Below are 16,424 nucleotides of genomic sequence, written 5' to 3' on the forward strand. Positions count from 1 at the left end.
AAAACCAACAAAAAAGTACCGGAAGCCAAAGGGTTTAAATGCTTAGCAGCCAAACACATTTATTAGTCTTTTTCTCTTTTTTTTTTTTTTTTTACTTTTTTTTTTCTCGTTTTTTTGTTTTTTGTTTTTTTTTCCAGGAACCCAAAAATATTTTGTAGTTATAATGTAAGCAACTGAGTTGCACATAATACAATCATATCTTTCAAAAAAAAAATAAAAATAAAATAAAAACGAAAAAAAAAGCTGTTTAAAAGCCCAAAAAAAAACCTTCAGAAAACTTATATATGTATTACACCATCTCTCAGTTTCAATGAAATGACGACGACTTAATTCCTTATTACTCTTGTCACACTCCAATAAAACATCACCCTTTTTGTTTGTTTTTTCGTTTTTTCTTTTTTTTCTCTTTTTTTTCTTTTTTTTTTTTTTTCTAAATCCAGCATGAGAAATACAGTACCTGCTATGGCAAAAATACACATAAAATGCAACATTTCAGCTTATTTGTACATTAGTAGAGTTTAAACATTTTATTGTTGGTTGTTTTTTTTTTTCTTTTTCTTTTTAAGTGAACCAGTGATTTTAAGTACCACTATACTAAAAGTAAAATAAAAATATAGAAAAGGAGGAGAAGGGGCGGGGGGGGGGCAGCCAGCCATACGAGAGCACCTTGTAAAGTGCTGAGTTTCTGTGTCCATGGAAAACCCTCGGGAAAGGAAATTCAAAGAGCTGAGAGCGTACGGGATGGAAATTAAGATGAACCCTGGCTATATGCAAGACACTGCGGCAACTCCTCTACGTCCTCCCCGTTTGTCCTGTGTCTGTTTGCTTTACTGCACGCTGGAGAAGGAGGGGAGAAACCAGAGCTCCGGTGAGAGTTTAGTTAAGAGGAAGCTATTTCAAGTATAAGAAAAAAAAAAAAAACAACACTTATAGGTAACTTGCGAAGAGCATCAATATACACAGCCACTAGTTTTATTATTACAATGTCTGCTTCTGGGGGACAGTGTTTCAGGCAAGAGGACTTGAGCTGTACCTTCCTGTTACCTAGTTATGTGCAAAGTAGAAAAGCTGCCTTTTCTAATCCAGCCAGTTTGGACATCACCGATTTTCTTGTTCTGCAACCTCCTCCCTTCGTTTGTCTTTTTTTGAAGAAGAAGAGAGGAAGGTGGCACTGCTTTACTACAAAGATTAGATGAAATTAACCTATTTCTCCATTCCTCTTCCAGACACACCCTTCTCCCATTGCCCGCTGGCAACGAGGAGAAGCTCGCCAGACGTCTGATGCCCACCGTGAGCCAGTTTCCTGAACAGGTAGAAGGCATTTACCTTTGTAAACATAATCCCTTATGTTTGTGGAACTCAGAGCAGCATTTCGCATCTCCAGCCAAGCGGTGGAGATCAGAATAGACCAGAGTGCTCCCCCCGTCACTGCTTCTCCTCCTCCCCTTCCCTCCCTCCAGGACGTTTACATTTGGTTACTTTCATTAGTTGTTTTTTTTTAATTTTTGGTTCTTTGGGGGAAAATACCTAACATTTCTTCCAAAGTAAACATTACAGAGTTGTCATCAGCAGCCGCGCTGCCGTTTGTTCGGTTTTCTGAACGAGAAAGAAGAAGCATCGCGCCTCAGATCCCCCGCACGCGCCCCGCAGGCCGCGACAGAAACTCAAGGGCCGTGTGTGTAAACCCCACGGGTGCACCCGCATCGCTCCGGCTTCCTTCTCTGCAGGACCACTGCGTGTGTTTCGTCCCAAGTGCGAGCAGAGATGGAGCAGGTGGCATCTGGCAACAGGGATGATCCTAAGGCCACAGGGAGCAGCGCAGGACAAAGGACCAGGGAGCGTCGGGGAGGTTTCAGACGCGGAAACCCTTCCCTTGGTGTTTCATAGGCCAAACGCCCAAAGGCATGGGGGCTCAAATGCACACCCCTGAGGTGCACATCCACGGAAGAAGACAGAATAACCACGGGGCTGGAGAGGGGAGGAAGTAGCAGAGGCTCCCCGACAGCCGCTGGGTTCGATCCCTTCCTCAAAACGCTCCCGGAGAGGCTGTGGGAGGCTGGAAGGCGCGCGGGCAGCAGCGACCGTCACTCCCTATTCCTACATCTCGCTGGCAGCTGATGGCTTCTGCCGTGGAGCAAAAAGAAACGCCGTACTTGAAGTGTCACTGACAACACGCCGAGAAGTTAGCTCAGGGAAGGGCATGGGAAGCTGCTGTGCCCTTCGCTCCTGGAGCGGCACGGCTCTTCGTATTGCAGCCCCAGACCACCGCCTCCCCTTCGTGGCGGCAGGAGGAGGTGAGCCCGATGGAGGATGACAACTAGCAAAAACTCTGTTTGAAGGCAGGGAGAAGCACACGAACGGATTCCAACGTGGAGATCTGGTGAAAGAAGCAGCAAGCTCGAAGTACTTCAAGTTCAAAAGTTTATCCAGAAGTATGACTAGAGACGTGTGACCTGGAGCAAAACTGGTGCAACGATATGAGGAAGAGCGGGAGGAGGAAACTGGCACAAAGGAGGAGCGTGAGTAACAATCTCCATCAACTTCTGTCATTTAGGATCTGAGTGTCTAATGGCTTCATCACAGAAAATGTCGTAGGTTCTCTCCCTCCACACAAGCAAACAATGTAAAAAGAACTGAGCTATCTTGCTGTAAGAACTCTTAATACTTCTATGATGCTTTTAATCTTTAAAGCACTTTACAAACATGTACTACTTGATCCTCACAAAACCCCTGTGAGGTAGGTAGGTATTATTATCACCCCTGTTTTCCAAATGAAAAAACAAAGGCAAAGAAGTTCAATGACTTGCCCAAGGCCAAAGAGGGAAGAAAAAGGGCCAATGTTCAAAGTCAGGAGTTCCAGGCTTCTGGTCCTGTGCTCAAAACCACTATTCCAAGCATCTTTTTTTAGAAAGGAGACAACAGATGGAAGTGAAAACCTATTAAGTTTAGAAGAAAATGTTAAGATTCAAATGGTTATGTCAGAAGGGGAAATGTACCACGAGGTATTTTTGTGAGTTGAAACTTCAGATTTTTTTTTCCTTTTTTTAGAATTTTTTTTGTTGAAGGCAATCTGACAGAGTGGAACCCTGATAAGATCACATCTGCAAGGCAGGCGCAGATGCGAGAGTGATCATCAAGTCTCTTACTTATTACAGTACTGTGAACGTCAACAAAAATAAAATTGCTGCATGAAAACACTGAATACAGGCAGGATAACCTCTCGGTTTATGGTATTACATCTAAGATAATGCCAAGGATAATGCAGGTACCATGGTACACCATGGACGAAGGAAAAAGTCAAGTCAACAAAGGGTCCCTAATAAGATGATGAAGAGGGCAGCGAGATCTACACTTTTCTGAGGAGACTGCTCCTGGAAGCTCAGCGAGCTTCAAGGAACGCATGAAATTCACACAATGGCTGCATTTTGGAGACGTGCGGAAGTGAGTCCTTTTTTGCCCATTATGCTACCAACCACTTAATGGATGAAAAGATCCTTTCCTTTCAACAGAGCCTTGTCTACACATCAGTCTACGTTCCCCAAAATTTCACGCACTGCCGGTGTTGAAAAATGCAACCCTCACGGTCATGCCTTGATCAGCACTACCAGTACCACCTCCACCGCCTTGTCCATAGCTGTGTTGCCACCCTTCGACCTGTGCCAGGAACAGCAGCAACGAAAATTTTAGGGAAAAGAGGGTGTAGACAGAAGGACCAGCCGCGTTCCAATTCTCCTGGGAGAGTGCAAGACTGTTGTAATGGAAAGCGAGTAGTAAATCCAAAGAAGCCAGTGCCTACGGCACCGTGTTTTCCTGAGCTTGACCGGGGCCAGAACGCAGGAGGCAGCGGCGGATCGCTCCCCAGGTAGAGCTGGTGTCCCAGTCACCCTACTGGCCCTGGGTTAACACTGCATGGCTACAATTCACAATCCTGCAGCAGGTTTGGAGCCAATTTTCTTTTGTAGTCGACCTTCGTTTCCCCAAATCTCTGCCCAGTGGCCAAATTCCGAACAAGAGAAGTTCTTAGGAACTCCTTTCTATTTCCAAGTTATCACTTCACCACCCCCCCAAACTGTAACGGATCTACCATGGACACAGAAACTCCTGAACAGTTTAGCAAAGCTATCTTCGTCCCCTACGCCCCCTTTGCAGAATGCATAGTTTACAATTCACTTACAAAATAAAGAAGCAATGCTGACCACATATGGGACCTTTTTTTTTTTTTTTGAAAAAAGAACAAACAACCTCTTCTTAAGTTCAGTATCAAAATTCACATTTGCATAATAATACATTTCAAGGCCATTAGAGAGGAATGAGAGCGAAGCAAAGAAAACTGCAGAGTCTCTCCTCTCTTTGTCTTCCTGAATAGAGCTGAGGGATCCCACTGGAGTTGCTTTTCAGGGTGGGAATTGCGAGGGGCTACAGCAACAGCTCTTGATCTCGTACACCTCGGTTTGGGTGGGACGAAGAGGTGAATTATTAGAAAAAAAACAAATGGAAGGAGACACTGCAGATTCCCATGTTTAGCTACAAATAGCTTTGAAGAAACAAAAAATTACTTCAGATTTTTTTTTTCCTTTTAAACACTTCTACCTCACCATTTCAAAAACTCTTTTTCTTCTTGTGTAATACCCTGTTCATTTAAATGGCAACATTAAGTGTGCTGGAAGTTGAAGGGTTGAAAAAAATAAATTTTCCTGTATCTCTTATCAGGACACGGACAGAGGGTAAAAGTGTGCCTGCACCCACTATTTAACAGAAGCTACAAAACATCATCTTGTCTACATGTATAAATTTGTCTCAAACATCACTGTGTTTCAATTCTCCAGTGCTTACAAAAAAATAAAGCCACACGCACTCACACTCATGCACACCAACATAAAGAGAAGCCACGTAGTACATGTACAAACTCAACCTGCAACGGCAGCCTAGCCTAAAACTACCAACAGCTTCTGTGCATCACACGACGTCCCTCCTCGCCCCCCACCCCGATCTCTACCACATATGAATACGTATTGTGCAGTGTAGAGACCAGCCCAAAGATGCTGCTTGCCGAAAGGGACCAGTGGGCTGGAATCTCAACGTCTGACCTCTTGAAAGAATAAATTGACCATTGTCTCCCCTCCAGCCCAAGCGGTCTCCTCAATTAGTCACTATACTCACAAAGGCACATTCATAAATACCACATTTAACTTACTGCTTGTAAAAACATAGAAGGAGGAAAACATTAAGCGCTTATACCCCGACCCATCCCTACTGACCCAGCAAGAAGTATCACAATAACGTATCACTTGGTGAGACCTTACGCTACCTTTAGAAGGTACATATTAAAGAAGTCTTCCAACACCTCTTTTTAATTTTTTTTTGCATAAATGAATGCTTTTTTTTTGTTTTTGGCTTACATATTTTGGAATACAGCACACTCACTATAAAGCTCTGTTGTAAGGCTACCCCCCTAAAGTAAGGCTGTTCTACCTTGGCTTGCATTTTTCACTTCATTTTGCTTCTTCTCCATGCACCCCCAAAACAAAACAAAAAAACCCACACTTGACGCCTTATATAGAAAGGGTAAGCCGTATCTGGCAGGGAGAGGGAGGGGAAAGCAAGCACATAATATCATAACCATGTCACTAAAATAGCTATTCTAGCAAGCTGTGCAACCTGCTCTTACTGAAGCTTCCACTTTGTCTCAGTTTAAGAAAAAAAAAAACACAAAAAAAAGAACAGATTAAAAAATTGAAGAAATGAGTTCTGTGAACGTGACAACGCACACTAATACCCAAGATGAGGCGTTTAGTGCTCAAGGAAATGTTTCTCGCTATGCACTGCCTCCTTGTATTGCGCATCCAGGCAAACTTCTCCCATCTCCTCCCTTCCCCTCTGTCCACCACAGTCAAGAGTGTTTGCTGCAAAAATACTTGATGCTGGCTGGCACAACGCGTTCGTCCTTCTCCCCCCCTTCCCCGGAGTGCTCTGTGTTCACGTACAGAAGGGCTGTCAGAGTCAAGTCACAAAACTCCCTTTCTCGCTACGACGTTAACAGGAGCACTAACACTGCTGAATGTCACCGGTCCCAACTGCCACGCGCACACGGGGTGAAAATGGCTCTTTGCAGAGGGCACTTGAATCGTTAGAAGCTTGCTCACGTAGCACAGGATCCTGGGGGATTTTTAGAGAGAAACTTTCCTGCATAGCTCAATGAAAACGCGCACGCAAACCGTGGAAGCGAAGGGATGTCGGCTGCTGCGTGCCACGGGTGAAGCTGGGTCTACCTTGGCCTGATGACAGTTCTAACAACAGGCTCCACCTTGTCAGGAGCTGTGGTGCTTTTTTGTATCACAGATGAAACCTTAAATCACTTTTCACATAAGGATTAGAAGCTCTAGTCACTGCAGCACAAGGTTTAAAGTTCCAAGTACACCACAAAACAGAGAGCTGTATTTTAACAGGACCCTGACTCAGTTTAACAGCAGTGTAGACAGACGGACCCTTGACTCCTACTGTAGACAAAGCTCTGCTTGGAGAGTCACTACGAGATGGACCTGGCTGTTTCCTATCACCTACCACGGGGGAACTTTGGTAAAATTCATCAACACTGGTATTTACAGGGACAGGACACTTGGGGAAAACATCGTGAGGGACACCAACTAGCAAGACTGCTAAAGATCTCCAGTCAGGCTCCTGCCGTCTAGTCCAACCAACAGCTCTGCTCCAGCATCGTTCAGGGTTTGCGTTTTAGGTTTGGGTATGAATTCAGCACAGCAGGGAAGCGGGGTTTGTCAACGCCAGGGAAGCTTTACAAGTTCTCCCCCATTACTGCTAATCTCCTTCTGCCGCACTGAGAAGCCTTGTAACGGAGGTGAAGGAAAAAGAAGAGGATTTGAACTTCAGACGTCTGTATTTTGATCACAGCAGGAATGACTGATATGATCTAACAGCATCAGGCAATAAGGTTTCTGTCATTGCAAAACTGTAGCAGGTAAACTGTACAAAACTGAAATGGTATTTTGTGCAAAAAGTCAATTTAGTCACAGCAACAGATTCTGCATATGTTGTTTCAGATTCAGGACCAAAGTTGCATTTCAACAGCTTTTGTTTTTTTTTGAATTCATTTCAACTTAGTTTTCTCGGGATTACTTTCCTGCCCACGAATACATGCACACATTTACAGATAAGAAAGCTGCTCCTGGGGGGGACCAGGGAGTTCCTGGAGAACCTCTCCTCTTTAAAGAGAAGAAAAATTACCTTCTACTCAGTCAGGACCCATACCCTGAGGTGCTAACCATCTGCCACAAAACCAGCATTTCAATCCCCTTTGAGAAACCTGGATGGTAAGGTCACATGAGTTACAGTGAATGTGAGATATACAACACTGATCTCTTTGCTGCTTTGGAAATGTAACAGGTCCTCAGCTGCTACCTGGACCCTGGTCCAGCTAAGGTTTACTTGCACAAAGAGCCCTTACTTGAGCAGTACACGCTCACTTCAGGTCAGCGGGACTCATTTACATGAGGATGACCAGTTTCCAAGACTAGACTTGACCAAAATTGGGTATCTCAGAAACACATACAGTACTCCTCCTAAAGTCAAAAAGAAAAGAAAATGCATGAACAAATTCAGAAGCCTAAGAGGTAAACATAATAAAAGAATGAAGAAACAAAACTCCTACAGTACTACTTGGATGCACTATCAAGACAAACTGTGGAAGATGTGGCAGCATTTTTTAGGAAGAAAAAGATTAGGGAAAAAGTTCTAAAGACTAAATGTTTAAAAGTTAATGGTAGGTAAAAAAAAAAAAGCCAACTTAATATAAAGGTTCCATTGTTATTTCATCTTTGAGGTGGTTATCTCCCAGCCAGTTTGTTGAAAACATCTTGTTTATATTGCAAAGGAAAAACACACTTGGTTTAATATTCTTGCACACTACACACACCACTTAACCTGAAGCAAAATAAAAAACTTGTAAGAAAACCCTGACACCCTGTGATTGGGAAAAAACAGCAAAAAAAAAAAACAAACACTCTCAAGACTGCTGGCCAAGTGTCCAGGGAAGTACAAAAACATTGGAAAAAGCTGGCGAGTCTTCCAACGTACATACTAAACCTGCTTTCCAAAATGAGTGTCAGAGGTCTCAACACAGGTTTCTGGGCTGCACCCGCTCCTCTTTATATATATATTTTTTTGCTTACTAGGCTTTGTTACCATGGCTAAAATGAAATTCTCAAACGGAGTGAGGAAACGTCAAACCTATTAAAAAAGCCCCAGCTTGATGCAGGCTGCAGGCTGGGGGGTGAGCCAAGAGGCCGGTAACAAATGGGTACTTGTTTAGAAGACTGCTAAAATGTAGCACGAAGGATTCAAAACAAAAAAGCAGGAAATCTGAAACCACCTGCAAAGTACATATATATTTAAACTGTATAATCTTGAGAACCAATACCAGGAACAGAATGATAGTGTTCTCTGTAGCTTGAGAAAATTAAAAAAATAATAATAATTTTTAAAAAAAAGGACATAGGTGTGTTTTCTGCAGCTCCTTTTCCCTGCCTTGTCAATGTTTTAAACAAGATGCTGCTGCTGCTAATTCCTTCCCTCGAACAGTTTCGTAAAAGCCCCAAAATACACCAATTCTTGCTGTCCTTTTGCTGTTAGGAGCTCAAACAGTAGTAGAGTATTAGCAACATTTGAGCAATGGTTGTCCCCAGGAGAGGAGTCTGGTTAGCAGGGTGCTCAGAAATCCTTGGCAGAGGTTAGGGATGCCAGGACTGCGCCGCACCAGCAACATCACTGTTAGCTACACATAATTCAAAGAGGAAGAGAACTGTCACCTGTAGTTGGAAAGCAGTAAGATTAACGTGGCTTTGCTTTGACAATTCAGGAAAACTATCACTGAGGAGATGGTCAGCATCATTCGCAGGCCTGTGCCTTCAGGGCACGGAGGAGCAGACTGCTGCATGACAGTAGGTTTGGACCCAGCAGATGACTGAGGCTCCAGGCTGCAACCCTTCAGCAGTCACAATTCACTTCCAAGTGACTGCCGAGCTCCTGGGCTCTTTTTGACAAAATCCTACATTTCTGCTTTTATAGGACACCGCTGGTTTGATGAAAACACAGCCTCTGGCTAAAAAAAATGCTCATTTTCTCTCCTTAAAAATCACAAAATAAAATTAAAAATAATCTTGAACTCCCAAATGAACGCTCCTCTACTGGCCTACCATACATTATATTTTTTTTTCCTGCAGATTAGTTGATGCGTTGGAATCGACACACACGTATACACTCAGATGTACACAGAGCACAACACGAAACCACTGGGCAACTGATACGGAAAGCACAGAAATTTGGCATCTGACTTTTTTTAACCAGTAATCCTAACTACTGTTATGTAACTCGACGCACGACCTGCTTACGCAGCATGCTTTTTTTTTTTTTCTTTAAAAGCGGGTACATTTCCATTAAGCAACTCTACTGCCTCGCCTTCCCTCCCTTCCCCTACCGTAGGGCATGCGGGTGCGTGGAAAAAGGCACTAGCGCGGTTTCTGTGGTTCGAGCCTGGCCACTTCAGGCGGAGCGAGCCCCCGGGCCTTGGAGCTGGGGGCCAGAAGGCAGCCGTCCCAGCACCGAGCTCTCGAGTCCAAGACCGAACGCCCTGACAGCCAGCAGCAACGGGGGGAACACAAGAGTTTTAACAGCTTTTCCCCTCCTGTAAAACAAAACAGAAAGGTCGGGGGGGGCGGGCTGGGGGGTTAAGAAAAGCAAGCAGCAAATCTCCAAGTGGGCAATAAAACTGAGCAAAGAGCTGAAAACAGAGAAGTTGATTTCTACGGGACGTTTTACTGGAGTTTTTCCACATCGCCTCCCTTTTCTGTATGGGAAAAGGCAGGCTCAAACTACTTCATTCTTGGGTTTTCTGTCAGCACTGGTTTTCTTTAGCACTACTTACAAGTGGTTTAAAGAAGCACCATCGTGTATTTCCTGCTGCTACCCCCTAACTGAGGACTCGTTCGGATAAACTATACTGCATTTTTTGTTAGGTTTACAGTTTCACTTTGCTTTGAAAAAGGTGCTTGGAAGAATATTTTAGTTTCAATCGAAAGGGAACAAAGCGATAGATTTCCATTCACGCACTTCTCTTCTCCATGCAACTGCGTATGTCTGCGTGAGTGACACAGCACTACGAACGATAACCCTTCCTCTCCCCCAACTTCAGATCACAATGGATTTCTGTTGCTGATCTTGAGAAGTTTTGACGTATTTTAACTTATACAGTCTTTCAAATCCTTGATCCCCCGCTTGACAGTAACATTTGGAGATTTTTTCTTTTTTTTTTCTTTTTCTTTTTATTAATTTTTTTAGCATTTTTATTTTAAAGTAAAAACTTTCAAACATTTTGAAGATTCAGGAACTTGTAAAAGTTTATCAACAAGAAACAGCCATCTATCTAGGATAAGGTTAAATAAACCATCTTCAAAAAACTGGCTTCCTACCCTAGAATTCCTGAGAATGCTTGCAAATTTAAAGCAGGAAAACAAAATGTTAAAATAAAAACAAAAACACTGTTAAATGCTCCCAGAGTTAGTCTTCATCTAAAATATATATATGCACTTTTTGGTCTTTTTTTTTTTGTACGTTTTAATTTTTTTTCCCTTTAAGCTTACAATGGAAGAACAATTTAGCTTTTCTTTTTTTTTTTTTTTAAATATTTCAAATCCCTCATTACGTCTTGTAAACAAGAGGGGCTCTAGCACCCGGCTTTCACCGTAGTATCGCAAGGAACTCAACTAACCCAAAGTGCAGGAAAAGGGACCTTAGGGCAGGCTGGGAGAGAGAAGTGAGGGTGGAGCACAGCGATGAACCAGCACGTAGAGCAAACCACGGGAGAGGACGGGCACTTGCTCGACTCGGGCGCTTCGCTAGGAAGTACTGCTGGCACAGGGCTGCTCGACACCTGCTCTGCGCGTGGGAGCGCGGCCGGTCTTCAAGCGGAGGCTATCGGAAGCGAAGCTTTGCGGATGCGTGCAGGCGAGGGGCTGCTAGCTAGCAGGAGCTGGAAGAGAAGGTTTTTGTTTCTTTGTGCATGGTGGGATGAAGGAGGAGACGTGATAGGAAAGTATATCCAAACGGGGCCAGAGTATGCTGCACGCTCCAGTTTACTAAGCAAAAACGAACCTACTCATACTTTTTGTCACGTAACACTTTGCATACGAATCTACAGGCATGTGTAAATGCAGCATTTCCCTCAGTCAGCCTTCCTTGTGACATTGGGTTTACACGGAAAGGGCGAATCCAAAAAAGCCACGTAACTCCCTAGGCCTTCCCCCCGCCCCAGCACAGGCACACGCACGCACACGCACACACACACGCACCCCTACCTCACTCCGATCTGCTTTTGCTTCTCCCCACCCAACTTAAGAGTTAAATGTATTAGACACTGTTGTATCCTTCAATGAAACGCTGAAGAAAGAGGCTCCCCTATCCTCCCCCCCGGACAGGCAATGAGAACGGAGAACTGCTCCCGCTGAGGGTTGGAATGGACAGGTATCTGCTGGTACTCAACGTCGGCACTTCGTTACACAGTATGACAGCTAGACAACGCCACGCCGAAGTGCTAGCACTTACGGAAGAAGTACCGGCATCTCTCTTCCCTTTTTTCCCAGTCCCCCCTCCTAAAGACTTCTGGCTCTGTGTAAAGGGATGCTCCTTCAAGGCTGCTGCAACTCGCCTCCCAACAAGCAGTCTTGGAAGTTTTGTTCCCGGCGCACACATGCACGCACACACTGGCTATCACTGTGGATTATATAGGTTACCCCTATCCTGCCCAGGGTACTACTTACACTGATGCTAAAAAAAACCCCAAACCTTTCCTTAAATACAGAAATTAAAAAGCAACAGTACAGAAAAAGTAAAAACAAAAAAACAAAAAGGTGCAATACTTTAAAAAAAAAAAAAGTCTTTGCTAGTTATATACCTCCCTAAGCAAAACCACGTACACAGGAAAAAACACAACACAGAGAAACAAAAGGAAACGTTTGAAGTACACACTGGTTTAAGAACATTCGTAAGTAAACGTTTCTGTCAGTGATGGTCTGGCGTTGTAATACACCAAGGCCTGGCACAGGTAACGCTCACCGTGAAGACGCAGAAAGGAGTTAGCTGCATGTGCTTTCAGGAGATGAGGCAGGCCGGCCAGCAATTTGCTGACACGATTTCGTTTTTGTCAGTTTTAATACAAGCAGTAAATCAATTAAAAGGCTCATTTGGTTGGGCTGGACTTTCAGGGTTTTGATGGATTCTTTGCAAATGAATATGGGTGCTTGTTTACGCATTCGGGGGAGAAAACAAACGCTCATCTTTTTCTTTCAAGGTACTGAAGCTTGCAAGAGACTGAATAAGAACATTCGTCTTTGTCACACAAAAATGGCAATGACTTCTTTCCTCCCCTCTTCTGAAGAAAAAAAATGGCTTGCATTATATAACAAACATTCTAGGGTTCACTCAGTACAAAAACCCCACATGCAGACATAAATAAATAAATACACTGCTACTCAAAAGACAACATTGGCTCCCCTCTCACCAAATCCTTTGGATATGGCAGTGTTCCGCTCTACCACAGGCTTAGAACAAGGGCTAGGAAGCGACTACCCACTCAGTATGATCTGCAAACTTGAGATAGCACCCTGCTAAAATGAATTTAAAAAAACCTACTGACAAATTTTAATCCAGCCCAACTGGATTCTGCTTCAGCCACAGGGACTCCACCGTGCTTGTCTTGTTTTCAGAATCAAGACACGCAGATGGCCAGCCAGCCCGTAGACCATCAGCAATGCAGCGTTTCAAGATTATATATATAGAGAAAAAATGCACACACACGAACATGTGCACACGCACTCACACAGAAACAAGCACACGTGGGCAGTTACATGTGCCAGAACACACTGGTACTTATCAACCAGCCAATCACAAAGTGTTGGTTTTTTTGTTTTGTTTTCTGTTTTGTTTTTTTTTGTTGTTTTTTTTTCATTTTTTTATTTTTTTAATTATTATTTTGTTTTTTGTTTTTAAAGTGAGGCTCCGTCAAGTCTTCCCCTCCCGCCCACCCCTTTTTTTCTTTTGAATCCCACCCCTGCCCCAACCCAACATGGTAGACCTAAGGACGGAAACACACCCAGTGCAAACAAAGTTAAAAAGCTATTTTTTCAGTATATATGTTTCTTAGCAACAACTTCCGTATAACATGAAAAAGTGAAAAACTAGAAACTAATTTTTTTAATTTTTTGTGTTTAGATTTAAATGGTATGTGTACTTGCTTCACATTGTCTTTCTAAGTTGGCGTTCATGATTCAAGTATTTCAAGAGTGATATGTTCTCTTTTTGGATTCATATTCCAAACGAAAAAACTGAAGTTATATAAGGGAGGCAACTATGTGCTCAGACAGTCTGTCAATGACCCACCTTTTTTTCTCTCTCCGTTTTCTTTTTTCCTTTTATAAATGTATTTATTGCAAGTTGAAAAAAACGAAAAGGTCAAGTTAGTGCTGCTGCTGTTCCAAAAAAGGTCACGAGGTCAGAGTTGAAAGTTCTAAGTTCAGATTGAATCCGACCCTCCTCCCAGAAGGTCTCCAGGTAGTAAGGGAGCAGGGCTGCCCATTCTGTGTGGATCCTCTACGCTTGGGACCCCCCACAAGCTTGAAGAATAGTTTGGGGGCCCCCACAATGAAGCGCCAGTGAGATCGCCCCCACTGCTGCCGCCGCCGCCACCACTGCTCCACTGCCCAAGCCCTGTTGACCCACCAAAGAGATTCAAAGCAGGTCCAACTGGATCTGTCTGGTTCTGTCCCGTCTCCAGGGATTGCCAGCCTGCCGTGGGTGCACTTGGGGTTGCTGCAGGTGTAGGGGGCTGAGCTTGTGCCAGAAAGCGACTAACCTCTTCGTCTGTGGCAAACTCAGCCAGGATGGTAGTGTTTCCCAACACACACCTAGAAGACAGGTGGAAGAAAAAATGATCAGACAAAGGTGGAAGTTAAGGGTAGGGATTCAGAAGGCACGGAAAGAACGCTATTAGGTGACAAATCCAAAGCAGAAAGCAGCTTGCCACAATGAAAAGAGCACAGAAAATGTCAGCCGTTCTTGACAGTGAAACTGACTCAAAGCACAGTAACTTCCATTTTATAAGGGGCAAAAATCAAATTCTCTATTGTTAGGCCTGCAACAAAAGCTTTCTGCATTTAAACTAAGGCCCTGAAGATAAATGTGAGGATAACAAAAGTACATACGCAGTGTAGCTGAAGTGGGAAATGTACATATGCTACCTTTCAAACAGAATAGAGAAAGAAAAGGCTAAAAAGCCCAGGAAGTTCAGGATAAGATTAGCCTCGCTTATAAGATTTCACTGAGTTTTAGTGCTTATTACCACCACCACCCCCAAAAAAAATGGTCTCAAAACCTGTCACATTTTCCAAACTTAACAGGGCCACAGTCAATTCCAAAAGGCTTAGGTAACAGGAAACTTAAGATCTGCAGCCTTTCACAAAAGCTATTTCAGGTTTATCTCAAAACTTTAGCAGGTTCCCGCACATTTGGGTTACATATGTAAGAATGATTTTCATCTGAAGTCATTCACAAGGTTTCATAAATAGCCCAAAGTGTACAGTAATTCGCATACTGGTCACAATTCCACCCTGCTATTTGCACCTTACTGGCTCTGTATTTACCGGTTTGTGCCAAAAATTAAAACAACATAAATGGAAGGCAACTTTGTTTCTAATCTTCTGCTCATGAATGAAAGATCCCCTTCAAAGAAGCGCACTTGAAATGAGTTTCCAAAGCACAGCAGTGGAGAGACATTTGGTGTTCATGACTAATGTGGTAACACAGAAAGGCCACTGGGATTTGCTCACATGTGCAGTGCAGTCTGGGCCTTGGCCGCCTCCTGTTTGGTGTTGTATCGGATGAGGGCGGTGCCCTGGGTCAGGTTCAGATGGAATGTCAGCAGTGGGCCGTGCTGCATGCAGATCGTCCTCAAGGTTGACCCATCGATCTGAGGAAGAAGAGCCAGGGTAAAAGGGACATTTGCAACTATTTCATCAAATGTACTTTAAACTTAGCAGTCACAAGTAGTTTAAAGGTAACTGCTCTCAGAGGAAAACAGGTGGAAGTAACAAAGCGCGCAAAGGTGAGAGGATTTAATTTTCAAACAGCATTTCTGTATGCTATTCAAGTTCTCACAATTACAGTGACTTCACTTTATGCAACCATCTGACATCTTTTCAGCTCACTTTTAGCTCAAGTTCAGTTTTCCCTTCCTCACTTTCTTAACTTGTCACTCTCCTTATGTTGGAAAGTTTTCCAGTAATTACATGCAAGTTGCATTTCTCACCATCTACAGCCATTAGGACTTGGACCAAAGAACCAGAATTTGTTAAGCCTCCAGCACTCTGATTTCAGTAGAATTTACATCAACCAGTAGGTAAAAGTTCTTTGCAAATTTGGAAATCTCACCTCTCTAACAAGGGGCTTTTTTATTTTTATTTTGGTGCTTTTTTTGTCTTTGTGGTTATTAAACATTAAGTCACAGAAACAGACAGTGATCCTTCTGCCAAACCCAGCAATGTTCATTCCTCCTGAACTAATGTTTTCACAGCAGCTGTTGCCTGCATTCCTTCCTGCAGCATAACAGTTTCTTACCTCCAGCAACTGTTGTTCTCCAAGGTGTTCTGTACAGACAGATTCCATTCCTGGTATGCCACAGAAACATGCACACACAAATGGGATCCGTATGTGCAGATACTTAAGGAAGTGTTATGACATTCTTCCTCCCCCCCTCCCTCTTTTCAGGAAAAGAAAGTTTTATGTGGTTACAAATGTGGACAAGATTAAAAAAGAAACTGATGATACCGTCTCTGAAATCACCCTGATCTTTATACTTCCTCCTCTCCAGTGTACTTGACCCACAACAAAAAAGATTTGTTATGAACAACTATAACCTACCTTCTTTTTTTTATTAATTCAATGCCTTCAAAAGATATTTTTATTCCATTAAACGATTACTAAAGCAGTAAACTACCCTGCACAGGGTGGGGACTTAGAATTGCGCCTCTTCGTCACACCACTGCTGTTTCCTAAGGAAAACAGACTTTCCTATGAAAGGAGCATAGCTTGCCAGTTGGGGTGATCTGAAGGAGACTGTCTTTCCTTTCACACTGATGTCATCTTAAACTGCACTAGAAGCGTGGTAAATTACCCTGCTGAACAGTGAACTCTCTGTCTAGACCTCAGGGCGCTGCTGATAATCACACAAGCTTTTCCTAGGCCTTGAATAGAGACTAATTGGGATCGCTGAAACCAGGATCTCTACAAAATTCATTTCGAAGGGAAGAGTTCTGAGAATACTTTTGCAGGAATAACCTAACTAGACTGCTTTTGGCAGGAGT

At 43.4% G+C, this 16,424-nt stretch overlaps 1 protein-coding gene across 26 annotated transcripts in view; it reads right to left on the reverse strand.

Moving 5' to 3' along the window:
• Positions 1 to 1,488: 1,488 nt before the first annotated feature.
• TNRC6B (trinucleotide repeat containing adaptor 6B) overlaps positions 1,489 to 16,424 on the reverse strand; it is a 151,308-nt gene continuing 136,372 nt past the window's right edge. For all 26 annotated transcript variants that reach the window (XM_080575443.1, XM_080575435.1, XM_080575428.1 and 23 more), the window contains 2 exons: positions 14,892 to 15,031; positions 1,489 to 13,970 (listed from right to left, as the gene is read on the reverse strand). In XM_080575443.1, coding sequence (XP_080431569.1) covers positions 13,580 to 13,970; positions 14,892 to 15,031 — 531 coding nt within the window. In that variant the 3' untranslated portion in view covers positions 1,489 to 13,579. The remainder of the gene's footprint in view (positions 13,971 to 14,891; positions 15,032 to 16,424) is intronic.

Source organism: Anser brachyrhynchus (assembly GCF_964034855.1).
Source record: "Anser brachyrhynchus genome assembly, chromosome: 1".
Classification (NCBI taxonomy): domain Eukaryota; kingdom Metazoa; phylum Chordata; class Aves; order Anseriformes; family Anatidae; genus Anser; species Anser brachyrhynchus.